This window comes from Corythoichthys intestinalis, chromosome 15 (genome assembly GCF_030265065.1).
Source record: "Corythoichthys intestinalis isolate RoL2023-P3 chromosome 15, ASM3026506v1, whole genome shotgun sequence".
NCBI classification, from domain to species: domain Eukaryota; kingdom Metazoa; phylum Chordata; class Actinopteri; order Syngnathiformes; family Syngnathidae; genus Corythoichthys; species Corythoichthys intestinalis.
The window spans coordinates 3,406,874-3,426,855 of record NC_080409.1 but is presented as its reverse complement, the minus strand read 5'-3'; the positions used below and the strand labels follow the sequence as shown (position 1 = coordinate 3,426,855).

General features: G+C 39.4%; 1 protein-coding gene across 1 annotated transcript in view; it reads right to left on the bottom strand.

Moving 5' to 3' along the window:
• The window catches only part of ccn6 (cellular communication network factor 6), a 50,411-nt gene extending 32,536 nt beyond the window's left edge, over positions 1-17,875 (bottom strand). The window contains exons 1-2 of the mRNA XM_057858634.1: positions 17,784-17,875; positions 6,618-6,900 (exon numbers count right to left, since the gene is read on the bottom strand). Coding sequence (XP_057714617.1) covers positions 6,618-6,900; positions 17,784-17,831 — 331 coding nt within the window. The 5' untranslated portion in view covers positions 17,832-17,875. The remainder of the gene's footprint in view (positions 1-6,617; positions 6,901-17,783) is intronic.
• Between the last annotated feature and the right edge of the window lie 2,107 nt (positions 17,876-19,982).

Genomic DNA, 19,982 nt, shown 5'->3' with positions numbered 1-19,982 from the left:
AATTTGCTTCTTTTCAGTCTTAATCCACTCCAGGGTTTCCCCTGCATATTACATATTGTGGCGCATCGCCACACCAAAAATAAAAGCTGCCACGCCGTGCAAAAGAGATGTTTTATTTTTATTTTATTATTTTTTTAAGACCGTTTCAAATTAGCACCAGCCAAGTGTAAAGTGTTCAGTGGCAACCTATTCATTGTGTATTGTAATGTCCATAACTATGCGAGGCCACGTTAAGAGACGATCCGACGGGGAGCTGTGACGTAGAAGGAAGCGAGAAGGAGATAGTGGTCACATGTTGCGGTTATTTTGTTATTCTTTTTCTTTATTATTGTTGCCACAATAAAGTGGCTAAGCCAATACAGAATCCTCTCCTTCTTCCCCCCATCCGGGGCATTACTGTATTTTGGATCGGACTTTTCCGGCGAAAGTGAGCGGTGGACGGCCGTCTTGGACGGAAAGGCAAGTTTGAATGAATTTGCACGGAGCGGTGGGTCAGAATGCCGCCGCGCTAATGTGTCAACAAGGCATTCAATAGCAGAGGGGCAGGGCTGTTACAGCGGATGGATATACGCAAACACAGCTGAAGAAACCTTGATGAATGCGCTTTTTTAAATCCAAATTTCGCAAGCTCTGGGACTTCTCCTTGCTGAGCTAATTGGTACCTCGATGTGCATTTGTGTGGAAATGTAGTTCACGAACAACAACAAAAAAACTATTCACCTTCCCACCGAAACTAGTAAAACTCTTTACACGGCAATTAGATTTTCCCCCTGCAGCTTGAAATGGGTCCATTACAAGGGTCTCGATATTGGTGGGGATGATATAACAGCATAACCTGCATGTACAACTTTTGCTGGGGACAGGACATTAATAAAACCAAACTGATTAGGTGAACGGGGGTCAGGGCTACATTTCTCACCAATATGTACCTAGTTAATTGATAGGCTAAATGATCAATGTAAAAATAAATCTATTGACATGTACTAACTTTCACACTGCAAATTTATAATGTTTTAATGTGGTGATTTTTCTTAAATCGATTCGAATAATTTTTTCCATCTTGTTTTGAGTGTTAAAGACTAACAGATTAATGGGTCAGATTATTCAATTTACTTTAGGTAAATATTACCATTTGAATTTATTAAGCCCATACATCTAAAGGTTGGTCATTTTTCACCAAAATCAAGGGGGAAAATGATTTCAAATAATGTTTTGAACAATATCACTTCTTGAATTCAGAACATTTTTGACGAAAAAAACTTTTTTTTTAAAAATAAGATTAAATATACTGACTTTTTGAGTGTTAAGACTATTTTCAGATAGCCATTTTTCTTATTTCAAGAAGTCTGAGTAAAATTTACTTGGAGCACTGGCAGAAAATTTCACTTAATTCTATTAGATTTACACTGAAAACAAGGGAATTTAACTAGTTATCAGCCAACCAAACATGTGTTTGAGGGGGAAAAATTGTGTCATTGTAAATCTGAACATAATGAAAGTAATTCACTTCATAATGGTAGGGTCAATTCTATCCTTACAAATATGTGTAGACAATCTAAATGACCTCTATAATAGAACTCATTATATAATGCAAACAAGGTTGCCTAAAAGTTGGTGGGGACAATTTGAGCATCCTGAAAAGTTCTTAGTGTTATGGCCCTAACATCCCTAAGCAAACCTACGCCATTGGTCCATTAACAGAAGGACTAGTATTGTTGTGTTAATGTAGTACATATTAGGGCCAAATAAAAGGAAAAAGGACTACGAGATGTAAGTAGTACTAAGGCTACAAGAAAAAACAAAAGTCGTATTATTACATAGGGTAATGTAGCTGCAATCAGCTACGGATTTTACGCACTTGTACTGTAGCTGAGAGCTACGACATTAGCCTGGCTGATGTAATATGTCAAATAGATCTTTGTTATGGTTCTTCTTAGGAAACAAAATGTGAAAAAAAAACATTAATTTGTCATGACCAGATGAAAAAGATGAGAATTTCATGCATGGACTGTACGAGCTGGCTGAAACTTGTGAGTTTGGGGCAAGAAAAAGTGAACATACAAGAGACAGACTGGTGGTGGGATCGTGTGATAAGGGTTTATCAAAAACACTTCAACTGACAAAAGATTTGAAGCTGGATACAGCAGTTCAAATCAGAAAAGCTGAAGAAGTGGAGCAGCAAATTCACCAGCAAGGGGAGCAATCGCACAGCCTTCAAGAGGTCACCCGCAGCAGGAGTGTATTGCAAAGGAGTGTTACAAGTCAAAGAAAACAGACAAAACCTGAAAAAGTAATGTCGTCCTCAAACTAAGAGGAGGACGCAAGACTGAGTCGAATGAGTCAAGATGCACAGAATGTGGTAAAAATGAACACGTAGGAATGTCTGCGTGCCCAGCTCATGATTCTATATGCAGAAGATGCAATAGAAAGGGACACTGGGAGCGCATGTGCAGATAAAAAGCTGTAAATGAGGTCAGAGAAGAGCAACATGGAGAAGACTCATTTTACCTCGGGTCATTTGAAACAGAGTGACAGTGACATATGGACTGTCATGTTAGAGATTGGCCAAATTACTGCCAAATTTAAAATTGACATTGGCGCAGACACCACAGTGATAAATCACTCCACATTTACAGCTCTAAAACAACCACAAATATTAAACGAACTAGATGTCCATCTCCTTAGCCCGGGTGGACATTTAAAGTGTTTGGGTTTATATGAAACTAAATTTAACTACAAGGGCAAGCACTGTGAAACAAAGGTGGATGTAGTGAAGGGCCAGACTGTCAAGAACTCATTGGGGAGGATGGCAGCAGTCGCACTTGGCATGGTGAAGGTGGTAGAGGAAGTGAGTGGGGCATTTGGCGAGCATGGCACACTGAAGCCAGTGAAGATCCATCTGAAAGAGAATGCCGAGCCACATGCACTGAGTACAGCTTGCAGAGTGCCACTTCCTCTGCTACCCAAAGTTAAAGAGGAACTTCAAAGAATGGAGGCTTTGGGAGTTATTGAAAAGGTCACAAGGCTGGCTGACTGGTGCAGCCCAATGGTGCCTGTTGTGAATGCAAAGGAGAAACTGCGCATTTGTGTCGACATGAAGAGAGTCAACGGAGAGAGCTTTTCAACATTCTTCCCACAACAGAAAAGCTCTTAACAAGGCTGTCAGGGTCGAAAGTCTTCTCTAGCCTCGACACATCACTGGGTTTCTGGCAGATTCCTTTGCACAGCGAAAGCAGCCTGATGACGATGCTCATCACACTCTTTGGCAGGTACTGTTTGAAACGCATGCCATTTGGATCAGCATAACACCAGAAATCTCCCAGAGAAAAATGCATGAACTATTGTCAGGTCTAGAGGGCGTCGATGTGTATATGGACGACGTAATAGTCCATTGCTCCAGCATGCAGCAACATGAAGAGCGGTTAAAGAAGGCACTTCAAAAGATAGAAAAGGCAGGATTAAAGCTGAATAAAGACAAATGTAATCTCAGGCAAAAACACCTGAATTTCCTGGGACAAGCAGTAAGTGAAAAAGGCGTGCAACCGGACCCAGGGAAGGTCAAATCAACGCTGACCTACCAGATCCAACCAATCTAAAAGACCCAAAAGAGTCCTAGACATGATAAATTATGTAGAGAGATACATACCACATTTGTCAACCATTGCAGTGCCACTCAATGATCTGCTCAAGGCCGACAGGGCATTGACATGGGATGAGCCACAAAAACGGGCCTTGTTGACAGTGAAACAAGCGCTGATGAGTACTCCGGTGCTAGCCTTTTATGACCCAAACAGGAAAAAAGCGGTGTCTGTAGATGCTAGCAGCTTTGGGCTTGGCGGAGTGCTACTGCAGTGTCATGAAGAAGGGTCGAAGCCTATTGCCTACTGCTCAAGATCCCAAGCAAGTGCTGAGACTCGATATGAACAGAGAGAAAAGGAGTGCTGAGCAGGAGTGTGGGTGTGCAAGCGGTTTCGGCAATTTCTGAGTGGCATGGAACAATTCAAACTAATAACTGACCATAAACCACTTGTGCCCTTAATCAACACGAAAGACTTGAACAGGAAGTTCTAATCAGGTCCTAAAGACTGCTCCTCAGGCTGATGAGGTACAATGTCAAAGCCGAATATGCCCCTGGGAAAACACTGGTGGAAGATACACTGTCAAAGGGTCCACCAAACAGCAGCAAAAGGAGCGACACTGAGGTAGATGTCGGCTGCTACGTGAACACCATTATCAGCACCTTGCCAGTTTCTGGAGTAAATCTAGGAGAGATAAAGAGAGCCACATTAGCTGATGACGAGCGTCAAGCAGTAAGAAGGTTCATAAAAACTGGCTGGCCAAGACTCCAAAAGCAAATTCAACCTTCTGTGGCAGAATACTTCATGCACAGAGGAAATCTTTCAGTAAGTGAAGGTCTGGTCATTAAGGGGAGCCGAATCGTCATTCCTCGAGCGATGAGAAATGAGGTTTTGAACAAACTTCATGAAGGGCATCAAGGAACAAGCACAAGCCTCGGTGTGGTGGACTGGATTGTCAGAGGACTTAAAGACTGGAAAAATGTAAGTTCTGCTGTGGAAACAGAAGAGCACTGAGGAAAGAACAGCTAAACCCAACTCTACGTTACAGGCCTTGGCAGTGAGTTGAAATGGATCTCTGTTCTCACATAGGCAAGACTTATCTGATTGTTTTTGATTACTTTTCCCGGTACCTTGAAATACTACATCTGTCTGTAACAACAGCTGACCATGTGGTAGCAAAGCTGAAAGCTACCTTTCATTAGGTTTGGGATATCTGATGTTGTTTGTACAGATAATGGGCCTCAATTTGAATGTGGGACCTTTAAGAGGTTCAGTCTAGAGGATGACTTTGAACATGTTATGTCCAGTCCGCACCATCCTTCTGGTAATGGACATGCTGAAAGAGCAGTGCAGACAGCAAAAAGGATTTTGCAGCAAAAAGACCCCTTGTTGGCCCTCAGGAGTTACAAAGCCACCCCATCGTCATCTACGGGGGTAAGTCCGGCAGAGCTCGATGGGCCGAAAAATTCGTACAACATTACCTCCCCCTGATGACAACTTGAAACCAAGATGGCCAGACCTCGGACTGATGCTGAGAAGAGGAAGCAAGCATTCTACTTCAACCAAAGACACGGAGCGTTTGGGTGAAACTGGACTCTGATAATCAATGGACTGATCCTGCAGTGCTGCAACAAAAGTGTGAGTCGGAACGTTCTTATCTTTTTCACACTCCAGGCCGTGATGAAAAACGGGGAAATCGGCGTCACCTACGGGCCGTCCCTACGCACAGCGTTGCTGGCGAATTGGCGGTACAAGATGCTCAGCCTATTCCAGAAATGGCTGGTGATCAAAAGGGGGGACTACCTCAAAACAGGTACCAACTGTTGTATTGCCTTAACAGCAACACAGCCATCACCAAGAATTATTTTTATTATTAGAATAAAAAGGAGGGGAATGTTGGGATAATTATTAGGGTCCTTATACATTTGCTCAAGTTAATCGCCGCTGCAGTTCCTATATAGTTTGGTTGCTGAATTAATGATGCTTTAGGTCACAATGATCAACTTCTCTATAAAACTGGTACCAACTGGTTTTATCCTGTTTGCTCAAGAAGAAAGAAGAAGCTGCAGATGTTTGATAAATGACTTGCATGAATGTGTTGCTAAGATGAGTGATCTGTTTATACACACATGTACACACATGTACTACTGTATTGGCCCGACTGGGCTTTAATTTTGAGATCTGTCAGGAAAACATCATATGATTCGCCAGGTTGTTACAAGCGGGAACGAAATATGTATCTCTCATACGTTTCATTCTTCTTTGACACGCAGTGCTCATCAAACTTTTTTATGACATCAAACTTATCTTTGTCCTCGGGTTTGTTATATACAAACAAAAGTTAATCAGACCACACGTGGTACACATGATTACCAACCATGGGACAGCACAGACACAAGATTTTGCGCATTTGAGGATTCAATTACCTAAAAACATAGGTGAAAATGGATGATTTTCTACGGCAGCCTTTGAAAAACACTGCTTTAAATAATGTTACCATGTTGTTTAGTGCATTGTGGAATCCAGGGAATGTGCATATTAAAGGCATAGTGACAGTGACAGTACCAACCAGGCAGCGGCACCAACAGCGCCCTAAGGTTTATATAGTGATAGGGCGGAACAGAAAGCAGAACATGACGACACTTGATTCAATTTTAGATTCACCTAAAAATACTAGCAAAAATCCAGACATCAACAAGTTTCTGGCTATAAATCAGAGATTCAACACTTAATTGTTCTCATCTTGTGCCCATGTTTTCAGCACTTCAAATAATAATTAGCAATTAAGAAAATGACTGGACAGTCTCTTTAAGGTCACCATATTATGGCACATTAAATTTCTCTTACTCTCCATTTTAAAATGTTTTGGAAGATAGAGCAAGTATGCAGCATTTTTTTCCTTTTGGTTGGTCCTAATTGTCATCAGTACAGCCTGTTCTGTTTGAGCCTAAAATCTTCTTTCTAACACCACGCATGTCTTCCCGAACCATATCCTCATCTTCAAGTGTACTACACATTCGTCAAGAAAATAATACTCACAGGCACATACTCCAATTTGAAATCTCGGTCGGTCGGCTGAGAAGTCACAATACATGCCCTTGTGCAGATCACAGATGTCTCTCTCGTTGCACGGATCTCCAATTTGCTGAGCACAACTCTTGCAGCAACCACAGCCATCCAGCACAGAACTCACTCCTGGTGTACACTGAGGCCGTGGCCCACATTTACAGGGCCACTGACAGAACTGCTGCCTCGTTGCAATGTGCTCAATTCCGTGGTGATGAACAAGACGCTCGCCATTGACAATAACCCTGGGACAACACTAAAAGACAAAAAAATGATACCATTACATTTCTGGATGCCATTATATTTAGTTATTTACGTCTATAAAGGCTGTAAAATGTTAATGGATATATCAACTGTAGTGTGAGTTTCACGTTGTACTTTCTGCCTTGCTATTGCGTCACTCATCGAGTCTTGAATTTGATTTCTCCTTTAGGGGTCGTTAAAATGTTGACTCTCCAAGAATACGAAAAATTGGAAATTTGCATTTATATGGTTCCGTCTCCATTCGAACAATGTGAAAACGATGTGGTATTCATTCCAGGCCCTAGGGGGCAGCCCAGAGGAAAAGAAAATCTGAAAAGAGATCTCCAAAATATCTCATTTATTTCTCCTAGACGACTGTGAGATCTGTGTGATGCCAAACTGAGACTAAGGTTTATTTCTCCTGTGTCTCAGTTTTTTCTCTGGAGCAATAAAATGCACTAAATCTCAATTTAGTCTCCTTTTAAGTTTCAGAAGAGATCTCAACGAGCTCTCATATAATTCTCAGAGTTTCTAAACTTTTGTGTCTATTTGTGATCTCAGGCAGAGAAATCAGAGAGATCTCTCGATGAACTCAGTCTACTCTTATCACAGCTTCCGTTCATGCATCTCATACTGAACTCAGACAGAGCAAATGAAGAGCTCTCCACAAGCACTCGTTGAATTCTCAGGCAATGCAAATTTATTTGTATAGCATAATTTAACACAAAGCAATTCAAAGTGCTTTACATCACATGAATAACCACGATCAGAGATAAAATGATTTTTAAACAATTAAAAACATGAGTTCAAAAGAAAGTTATAAAAAAGACAATGAAAAGTCAATGATAAAAAAACTGTTGAATATTCTATTAGCAGCCTCTAAGAAATCTATTTCTAGGAAAATCACCAACTGTTGAGGAATGGATAGATATTGTACATGAAATTTACATCATGCAGAAGCTGTCATTTTAACTTAAATTAGAGATTGATACATTTTATTTGATATGGTCCAAATGGACAAACGTGAAACCAATTAGAACGGATTTCAATAGATGCTCAACAGAGAAAGTACCTCCTTACTTTTTGGGGGTAAGAAAACAATATCAGATGGGCTCCCAAATGTTTTAAGTTGCTGTATGTTGTTTATTTATGTACTTATTTATTTATTTATTATTTGTTTAATTTCTTTTTTGTTGTTGTTTCTCTTAAAAAAGTAATGTATCGAGAAATGGACTATTGTCATTCACTGTTGTAAGTACAATGTACAGTATATTATTGGTGAGAATCTAAATGAAATTAAAAAAGAAAAAAAGAATTAAAACAGGCAATAAAATTATACTTAAAATGAATAAAAAGCAAATTGCTTGAAGGTTAAAATATATAGACCGTTATGGATATGCTGTGATAAACAAAAGTGTTTTTAGTCCTGATTTAAAAGGAGCTAACAGTTTGAGCACACTTCAGACCTTCAGGTAACTTGTTTCAGAGGTGAGGAGCATAATACTAAATGCTACCTCACCCTGCTTGGTTCTTGTTCTTGGAACATACAACAGATCGGTTCCAGATGACCTTAGGGGTCTCTATGATTCTTTTGGTCCAAGGCCATGAAAGTGTTTTATAGACGAGCAGTATCAATTTCTAGCCTATCCTTTGACTCACTGGAAGCCAGTGTAATGATTTCCAAAACTGGTGTAATGTGGTCCAGTTTCCTTGTACTGTATTTGTAAGGACTCTGGCAGCAGCATTCTGTACTAGCTGCGGCATCCTGACTGATTAAAATTTTTTAAAAATCAAGACCTGTAAATATACTGCTGCAATAGTCCAATCTTCTGAAAATGAACCGCACAATCAAACTTATCTGTATCCTCTATAGAGGAGCAATATTCATGCTTTACTGGTGTCAGAAATGGAGCTGCAGGGTCAATGAAGTTGGGGATGACGGGATAAAAAGGCATTGATAGTTCATAAATATGATTTTACATATAGAAGTGCACAAAATATGGTATGCAATTTATTCAGAATGAAAAGGGTTATAGTAATTGAATAATTATAAAGTATATTATATATGAAGAGATAGTTATTATATATAAAGAGAAATTGATTAACATATAGTTAGAAAAAAATCAATAATCATAATGAAAACGATCACGGTGGTACATTTACAAACCGGTAGGTACAAAATGCACAAAGGAAAACTCTTACTGACGTGTAATAATGTTACCCTTCTAAAATTGCTATTATGATGGTATTATAAGGTAATTAAATTTCATAAAAACGAAATAATATGATATTGAATTAATGAAGATGTAAACATTTCAGTTAGCTTAAATTAAAATGAAAACAAGGCTTTAAAAACTCCAAGAACTGAAAATGTATTTTACATTAATAAAGCCAAATAAACTCAACTTATAAAGTTTTTTAAAAATTTTATTAGCCTAATGTAGTCATGCGTATATAAAAAACATTTTTGTAAATTCATTCTTACTTAAAATGCAGCTGAAACCACTCAGCGTTGACCGGCGCTGCAGCGCTGTTTTCTTCGTGCACTGTCAAGCTGTATTTGGCGCGAATTTACACTGTGAACTTTCAACCCTGAAGATAATGCAGACCTAACGTCTACATTGGAAGAAAGCGCCATCAGTCACAAATGCTGCTTCGTCATTGGTTAACTCATAGGGGGGAGGCTGACCTAACGACGTCAAGTCGTACTTAACTTATGAAGTTGGTGTCAGGAGGAATGGAGGAAGAAACCGTTTCAGGACAAAAAAGAGGGTAAGTAACATCTTTGTCGAATGGAATTTGGGTATAATTTATATGGCTTGTGTTTATGCTAGTTCTGATAGTTTTTTTGGGGGGAAAACTGGTCGGCAATAAGTGGCAAATAGTGAAGCTAGCTAGCTAGCTTGGGAGGCCATGAATTTACTGAAGTAAACATATTCATGTAAAAATATTAACTTTGGAATTATTTCTACAAACAGTGGCCCTAGACAGTCTTGGAGTTACATAATTTGTATACAATTCTCATTGCAGTGAGACCCATTTTCTCTAGCTTCATGCAACGAGTTTACATTGGGGTGACCAAAGGTGGGTGGAGTAGGAAAAATGTCACTCATGTAAGAGTAGCATTACTTCAAAATAATATATATATATATATATATATATATGTATATATAAAATGATCCTGTAAAATAACCCATTGCATAACCACATTAAGCCAAAGGGGGAAAAAAATTGAATTCCAATGAGAAAAAAAAAATCTATAAATGAGGCATTATTCGTCTAAAGAGCATGAGTGCCCTCTGGTGGAGAAAATAGTTCCTAGTTTTAATAGTGAAGAGTTCCTTCATAATTACTCATTTGAAATTAAAAGGATCATATCTCCGGTTTTTCATGGTCAATTATCTGCTCAATGCCCCCTCCTGCTCTCCCTCAATCTCTCGACCCCTGCGCTCGCTGGTTTGTTTTCTCTGAGCTCTATGTTTGACACACACGTTACAGTTGTGCCATGAAGCCAGACAGCTGGCGGAAGTACACCGATCGGCTGAATTGGACGGGAGAAGGATGACTTCTTTGGAAACAGCCAAGGGAGATTATTTTTGGCAAAATAAATGTTGCATGTTGAAAAACTTCTGGGAAGCCCATCTGAATTTGTGTCTCTGGATATGGAGGTTATTTTGTTGTATCACGGAATATTCTACCCATACAGAGAAGGCATACTTTAAAACTGTAGTTATAAGGCATCTTTGAGTAAATTCTGCGTATCATTTAAGTACCCCGAGGCAGAGCAGCATGTCCTATTTTTTGGGAAATCAAAATATGGCCACCCTATTAACATTATAAACTTGAGACATAGGGAATTGAGAAGGTGCATCTTTTCACGATATACAGTATTAGCAATAAAAAGGGTTTTTTTTTTAGGAGCAGTGTACAGGAAAGAAGAGCCCTTGTCCAAGAAAAGTGCAATTCTTACAGAAATCTTAACATCATGGATCATCATGGATTTTTACTTTAATGTCTCTTTGTTTTACGATGACTGGTATGGGGGATTTTAAATAATATTTTTCAGTCCTTCGGTGGTCTAATATGGTTAAATGAACACAATCTGTGTATCTAAAGATATTAAAAAGTTGCTGTACCAAATTATGAGATGTGATGACAGTGTAAAACCAAAAAAGACATTGAACCACTTTTTAAAATTATTAAAAATGTATTATACAGTATTTCACAGATTGAATGGCCAAGCAGGAAATAATAAAAAAGAGATGCCCAAAAGAGCGCGATACCCACCGAAGAAGATGAGCTTTTATGACCCAGACCCTGACTCACCCAGAGATGACCAAGGTGGTAACTGAGTAATCTTACTACACGGCTTATCTAATTTTTAAAGTGATTGTTATTTTTAACTTGCATTGGACACTATTATAACCATTTTGTTTATTAGTGTCTGATCACTGGGATTATTATCAATATTGGCAGTTTAGGGCACAAATATTGATTTACAGGATTTTTTAAAAAGAAATGTCTAGAAAAGGGAGTGTAACATCACTTGAAACTGTATATTTTGGTGACAGAATTTTGCAACTCCATTCGTACAATTATCTCTACATTGTGGGGCGGGGGTGGGGTGATTGATTTAAAGATGTTCTTTTAAAATCAAAATTATCTCATGGAGGATAAGCGACTCAGAAAATGAAAAAAAAAAAAAAAAAATCCATTTTAGGCATCAATTTTCAAAAAGCTTTTTAATTGTTGCGACCTGCAGAAACTCTACTACTACTTGATTGCAATTTTAGAATTTATTCTTTAAAATGTTTTGACAATTTTCTGAACTGTTTTAGCTGCCCATTATTTGAAATGAGAAAAAGTAAAAAATACAATGAAATGCATTTGATATATATTTGATTTGCAAATGAATTTTTCAACCGGCCTCGAAAAATTTTCCGTTCACATGTGAACGCTGATTTTTCACAAAAAAAAAAAAAAAGTCATCATTGGGGCATCAAAAATTCTGGGATGATGAGTGGCATAAAAGTTATATACAGAATTTGTGGGGAAAAAAATTACGGTTCCTCGGAAATTTGCCAAAAACTTTCCATTCATTTTTAATGGGATGCCACGTCCTAATCTCTTAATTCACTTGTAATTAGGGCTGTCAAACAATAAAAATTTTTAATCGAGTTAATTACAGCTTAAAAATTAATTAATTGTAATTAATTGCAATTCAAACCATCTATAAAATATGCCATATTTTTCTGTAGATTATATATACTGTAAAAGAAATTGTTGGAATGGAAAGATAAGACACAAGATGGATATATACTAGGGCTGTCAAACGATTAAAATTTTTAATCGAGTTAATTACAGCTTAAAAATTAGTTAATCGTAATTAATCGCAATTCAAACCATCTATAAAATATGCCATATTTTTCTGTAAATTATATATATATTCTGTAAAATAAATTGTTGGAATGGAAAGATAAGACACAAGATGGATATATACATTAAACATATGGTACATAAGGACTGTAGTGGGCCTTTCACTCTACTGTCATTTAAATCTGTCTATGCTGTCCTCACTCCGAAGCGTCTACTTTTTCCAAAGCTAGACCGCTAGTGAACGACGCCCTAATAATCAGACTTCTTCCTTTTTCATCTGATTTATTAATAAAATAGCCTTAAACCATTGTCCTCTTTAGATCGTCGTAAAACTACAAAAAAAAAAAAAGTACACAAGCATTGCATTAGCAATAACGTTAGCTTAGCACGCTATACAGGTTCACTAAACATAAACAAAAAGCAGAACCCTAAGGCAGAATACTGTCTGAGCGGGACACGTGCGTTAATTGCGTCAAATATTTTAACATGATTAATGAAAAAAATTAATTACCGCGCGTTAACGCGATAATTTTGACAGCCCTAGTTGTAATGTAATTTACATCGCATTGATCCCGTTGACGGCCATGTATGTCGAATCTATTGATTCCAATGTACCTGGATTCCACTGACGGCCATGGGCGTTCAAATTTCCCATTCATTTCCATTGTCATTCACATTGCATTGACACACAAGTACACAATTGCCAATGAGGGCTATGTATGTCCATGCCATTGACAGCCATGTATGTAGATTCTATTGACGTCAATGTACTTGGACTTCATTGACGCATATGTAAGTCGAAGCCATTGACAGTCATGGACGTCCAAATTTCCCATTCATTTCCAACCCCGAAATGTCCCCAAACCAAATCTGGGCAGGGCTAAGATCTGTATCTCCACACAGCAAAGCCCCATAGTAATTTCTCCAGAAATTACAGTTTCTGGTTCAATTTGTAATTTGTGCTTTCTTTTATACTGGCAGCTTACACCATGCGCTGCAGTACGCTGGATGATTGGACACCAGTCGAAAAAAGCCTTGATCAACAAATGTCGCATGAGGGGTACAACATAAATTCTAGATGTACTTAAAGACATTTGTTGCAGTGTTCAAAGCCCTAATACTGCTGGGCTTAGAGACTTAATTTTTGTTTGCTGTCTAAAAACTGTTAAATTTGTTGTTAATATTATGTCTGTTGACGTTATTATAGCTATTTGAAATGTTGTAAATTGTTTGCACTTTGTTTTTTGTTGGTGTTAATTTAAAAAATGTTTGCCCGCCTGTCTGCCTTTGCTCCATTTGCCTACATTTGGGTCCGCGCCACTTGCCCGCCCACATTCTTTGACGAAAATTCTCAGCAGTACTCAATTTTCAAGTACAATGACTGTGTTGGATTTCACTAAAGCAGTACTTCTCAAATAGTGGGGCGCGCCCCCCTGGGGGGGCGCAGAGCGATGCCATGGGGGGCGCATGTGTCCTCGGGGAACATGCTTTTTTCTTTTTTTTTTTTTTTGCCGGACTGGAATAAAGTGTACTTGCACATCCACTCAGTGGGTGGCAGTGGCGCTCTCATTTTCAGAGTGCGTGCAGTATTTTTGAACTAAGGAAGAGCACTCAGCACACAGAAAACAGACATGAAGAGCAGTGCGCCGCCGCCGTTTTCGAAAGCCGTTTTCGACCGGACTCACTCACACAGCGACCCACTGTCTTGTCCGGTTCTCACGTCGCCGCCCGAGAAGTGCCATTTTCGGCTTGGGATCGTCACGACGACCGCCCTCACCTACGGTTCTACCTCGGCCGCCGAGAATGCGCTTTTTTCGGGCCGTTTGCCTTTTAGCTTTGACTTTTAATACAGTGGGGTGATGAGGAAAGACTACTGTTTACTGTGTCTGAAAATAATTATAGCGGACTGCCAGAAGCCAAATCAATTAAGACGCCACTTAAAGACATTCGACCCCAATCTCATAGATAAGCCGCTTGATTGTTTTTCAGCGAAAACGTGCTGAATATTGCCAACAATAGTCCTGCTTTGTCAGTGTTATATCAGTAAACCAGTGAGCATTGTTAGCATGCTCATTGCATAATGACTCCACACCATTGCAAAGGAGGTAATACTGAGTGTGAGCAGCAAAAATAAAAACTATCCTTCTGTCCAAGGACACTCTTTTTTTCCTTTATTCATTTTTGTTTTTTCGGTCAAATTTTTTGGCATATTGTCCTCATGAGTAAATGTTTCTAATCAATTTGAATTTGTTATTATTTACGGATTTTATTACATTTTATTTTTCTGTATCAAATGGTCAAAAATACCTTGAGTGTATTTTTACAGTTTGAGACTTTTTTTTTTTTAATTCAGGCAAATTGATGCACGTCAAGTCTTCTCTGTTACAAACAAAACAATGTTAATAAAGTTATACTTTATTATAAGTTGATCTGTTACTTTTTTTCTTTATTAGAAAAAAAGGACACAATGTTAGGCAGATGCGTATTTATAATAGTAATTTTATAGACGAATAATACTATTTACAGTGGTGGCGGAGAGTTTGGGGGGGCGCGAAACATTTATGTCTTGCTTGGGGGGGGCGTAACAGAAAATAATTGAGAAGCACTGCACTAAAGCCATTTGTTCTAGAATGATAAAGCCTGATGCCTTTGGGTGTATCTTCTGTATCCCTCTGTCCTGCAGTGACGAGAGAGTAGTGTCCACCATTGTTTCTTTGGTCCATCAAGATGTTATGAAGTGGATGATCTGTGTTTAGAATGGTGAATCCAGTCAGGTGGGAGGAGAGGGTCACATGATTTAAGTGTCTCGTGACCCCAAAAACCTCCTCAGAGCAGAAGACAACATACCCACCCCCTCCAAGCAATGGCATTTTACTTTTGCTCCTAAAGGCACAAAAATGGAAACATTATATATTTAAATAAAAAATATTATAAAAACAGCAAATTAAAGCCGATGTTCCGCCATATTTGCCGTTTTTAATGTTTAGTAGCACCAATGCGCACGCCCAATGTGACGTGTGTGAGTGCTGACGTAATCGCCGAGGGAGCTTTCCATTGATATGGATGCGGAACAAGCCCCACCAGGCTCCCGCAATCGAATCCTTCCACTTTGGAGCCCGGATTAAAAATGGTTTGCGTCTTCGCATTCCGTCTTCGTCACCATACGAGGGCAAGGCCATTCCGCAACCTGCCCCTTAATCTAGATTTTTTTTTTTTTTAATGAAGATTTTTAAATCATTTTTGAGTTTTTCAAAGTGATTTTTATACTTTTATACTCAAAACTTTTAGCCTAAACTGTATATGTGTGTGTGTAGGGGGGTATGTATGCTATTCATAATCATCTTCTTGACTTTATCCACTCTCTAATCATTACTCTCCTACTCACCTTTTAAGTAGAGGTCTTTCACCTGTCTCCTTCCTTGCTCCTCTGGTCTGACTGCTACAGGTCAATAAAGGGGGTGGAGTGATTATTACTATTAGTGTTTTATTATGACTATCTACTGATAATAATCAAACGTGAATGAGCTCAGCTCCTGTACTCATCTGCGAAAAGTGAGAAACACAGCTGATGCTCCAGAAGTAAGTCACCCCGTAGCAGCGTTATTTTAGGGCTGGGATGTAACTTTTGACTGCAAAACAACAAAGGTGAAAGATGTGCGCAGAGACTGCTTGTGGAAAAAATAAAAAGGTAGGCTGCTGGCTAGGTTACAGGGAAAATGCAGACTGGATTTTCAGAGATGTGGGCGTTCGCTATAAGAAAAAATGGAATGGATTGGATGGCGACGCACTGAAGGGGCTCTTTACCTATGAAGTGAGGCGAAACTGACAGATTTATCACCATATTTAAGTTAATAATGAAAGGTTACATGATTATTGATCTAAACTAATGTTCTGGCAGAATATGTCAGCATTTTTTTTTAAACAACACTAAATTATTTAGGGCGGCTTACGAATATTTTAGGGGGGCTGAAGCCCCCCTAAAACACCGACACACGACACGATGCCACTGCTGAGCGGCATACGGGTATGCTGATCCAACAAAACACCGGTCCGAGAAAAAAAGGCGCTTACCACACCAGTCCGTGGTGCATAAAAGGTTGGGGACCACTGGGCTAAAGTACAGTATAATAACAACAGTTCATATGGATGAAGTTGTGCTGAGAAAAAAAAAAAACCATTATTAAAAAAAAAAAATCAAACATTTTAATAAGCAGTTAAGTAATGAGTAACATTAACTTGTACTTGAGTTCATTTTTGGATGACTAAAAATTTACTTGTGTAATATTATTTAGAAGTAACACTACCCTTGAGTAACATTTTTACCTACTCTACCAACCTATGGTAAGTAGCTAGAACTTTTTTTGAGATGTGTGGATTTTCATTAACTCGTGAAGTCAGTATGCATCTCGCCTAAAGCAACATTCCGATATGCTTGCTAAAAGTAAACAAACATGACCATGAATGGAGTTGTTCTTCACAGAAACTGTTGATAGTTAGTTTCGCATCAGATAATCATGAACTTTTATGACCACGGAATATCCCAGACACAGCCTGTCTAGTTTCTATATGTGCCAATGAATAACTGCCCGCGCAGCAAGGTTCATGACCTGTTTTGCAAGAATTGCTAGAGAAGAGCTAACCACCAAATTTTCCACACACACCTCCAAACCTGTATATAAGGAAGACTGACTCCTCTGTCACTAAATGCACCCACAGATTTCTGAAATTAAAGCTGCGTAGTATTGATCTCTTGTCTCCAGTCTTCATTTAATAGTTTAGTCTAGCCGTCTTACCTGAATTGAAAACGAACACGCAGAGGACCTGAAAGACTGCGTCCAACACTCGCTATAACGGGAATGTCTGCTCACACGTTATTGTTACTTGCTGACCATTGCAATACATACTCCAGCTGAGGTAGCTCGAGCATCTGGTTCGGACGCCTCCCTGGAGAGGTTTCCGGGCATGTCCCACCGGCGAGAGGACCCGGCGACGACTCAAGACACACCGTCTCTCGGGTGGCTTGGGAAAGCCTTGGGATCCTGCTAGAGGAGCTGGTTGAAGTGGCTGGGCAGAGGGAAGTCTGGGCTTCCCTGCTAAAGCTGCTGCCTCCGATGGATGGATGGTTGGATGGATGGATACAATGCGCTTTCAAAAGTATTGCTGGACTTTGCTCCCGTTTTGCTTATGTTTTTTTTTTCCTTTGTTGTGGCTGACATTGCATTACATTGGGACTAAAGATTGCTGAGCACATCTTATATTTGATGTTCCAGAACATTGGTCAAAAAATATTGCCATGTCCTTTTATAAACAAAGCAATAGCTACAATGTAAAAAGATAAAAACATGTCAAATGCAGTACATTGATACACAAATGCAACATATATTAAAGGTGTGCCTTATGTTTGAAACTAAACAGATTCATTGATTGTGTGCCAAATAATCCTATGCGCCTTACAGACACACACAAAAAATAAACAGGAACATTTTTTACATTGTTAATAGAACTAAATAAATGTCTTACTTGTTGCATAAGGATGAGCAGTAGCACCCAGCCGTGAAGAGACAGCATTGCTTTGGTTCAAGTTTATTCAGGAGTGAACTGAAGGAAACAACTTAACCCAGAATGAAGCTGTAAAGAAGCAGGACGAAGCATTTGTGGGTCGAGTCAGGAACGGTGTGCAAACATTTGAGGTGGGAAGAAGTGGGACAAAGCCTCCCTCTGTATACATTCGGAGCACATTTTTCTGCCTTCTCTGACATGAGGGGAAATATTCATGTTTGAAAATGCTGGAATGTTCAGCGCCCTGCCTACTTGTTTACTCTACAAATCTCACTTGAGCAGGTACCATGGCTCCGTTGTTTTGTTTCAGAAAGTAAATTCAGAGACATCCAATCGCAGCTAGTCAATACCACTGCCCAATAAAAAAAGTTTGTCTTTAAAGGTACGTGTGGTACGTGCTACGACTATAGCAAAAAGTCAGATGGTATCCCCAAACCCAAAAAAGTTTTATGGCGAGCGACTTCGGGAATATTGACAAGAGATTAGCTTTGAGTGAACACTTGCTGCTCTTCAATTCAATTCAATTCAATTTTATTTGTATAGCCCTCAATCACAACAGAAGTCTCAAAGGGCTTTACAGAGGCAATATGATACACAATTAGAAATGAAGCAACAAAGATGAATAGATGCAGTTCAAGTCCTGGGTATCCCCTATCCTTAAGACCCTCCATGCCGGCAAGGAAAAACTCCAGAGTCAATTGGGAGAAAAATGAGAAACCTTGGGGAGTACCACAGTCAGGAGAGATCCACTCCCAGGACGGATAGACAGGAACCCCAGAACGGCTAATGGGAATTAGCAAGCGAAATTATAGTCCGTAAAAATACAGTGGAGTGAAGGTGCAAGAAGAAGTCCCTCTAGTCAGATGAGACGGGGGTAGCAGCGAGGACGTCTATCCAGCCAGGGGTCCGGACAGTCAGGAGGCTGCAGCTGAAAAATAGCCCCTCCCCAGAGGGGAGGGCGGAAAGGGGACACCGGGTGACTAGTGATGAAGAGACTAGACAACTAGATATTAACATTGGAAAATAGAAATAAAGTAAGACAAGTGGTAGGTAGAGTAATAAAAGGAGATAGAACTCAGCGGCTGTACTGCCCCCAGCATTATAGCTTCTAGTGCAGCTTAGACTAAACTGTGAGTCTACTCCGACTTCAACTAGCCTAACCATAAGCTTTGTCGAATAGGAACGTTTTTAATCTAATCTTAAATGTGCAGACTGTCTCGGCTTCTTTAATACTAGCTGGAAGCTGATTCCATAAAACAGGGGCTTGGTGGCTAAAGGCTCTAGCTCCGACAGTACTTTTATGAACCCTGGGAACTACCAGTAGACCTGCATTCTGAGATCGGAGTGTTCTGTTGGGGCGGTATGGAACCAGAGCATCGGTAAGATAAGGTGGCCCCAACCCATTAATGGTCTTAAATGTAAGAAGAAGTATTTTAAATTTAATTCTAAACTCGACTGGAAGCCAGTGAAGTGCCTGGAGCACAGGGGTGATGTGCTCTCTTCTATTGGTTCCTGTTAAAAGTCTTGCTGCTGCGTTTTGGACTAGCTGAAGACCTTTTAGAGAGCTTTTAGGACAAGCTGCAAGTAGGGAGTTACAGTAATCCAATCTCGATGTAACGAACGCGTGAATTAATTTTTCTGCATCGCTTTTAGATAAAATATTTCTAATTTTGGCGATGTTGCGCAGGTGAAAGAAAGCCGTTCTACAGGTTTGTTTAATGTGTGCTTTAAACGATAAGTCAGGGTCAAATAAAACTCCTAGGTTTTTAACTGTGGTGCTGGAGGCTACACTTACATTGTCCAGAGTGACTATCTGGGCAGCTAAAGAGTCTCTAACACTTTTCGGGCCTATTATAAGGACTTCTGTCTTTTCAGCTCTTGTGCCCTCTTAGCCATAGCATACTAACTTAACTACATTAAGAATAAGCAATTACAAAACTGATAATATATGTATCTCTATACATATATAACCCAGAAGACAGCAAGAAACAATTAGTTGACACAAAAAGGAAACAAACCTACAGGAATATGTGCAGAGCAGGACAAACACAATAATTCAGCATTAACAGCTCATAACACCACTAATTCTCCCCTCACTAGCAGGAATTATATTGATGCAGGCAGGCACTGCCCCCTAGTGGCCGGTGGCACTCTCTTCAT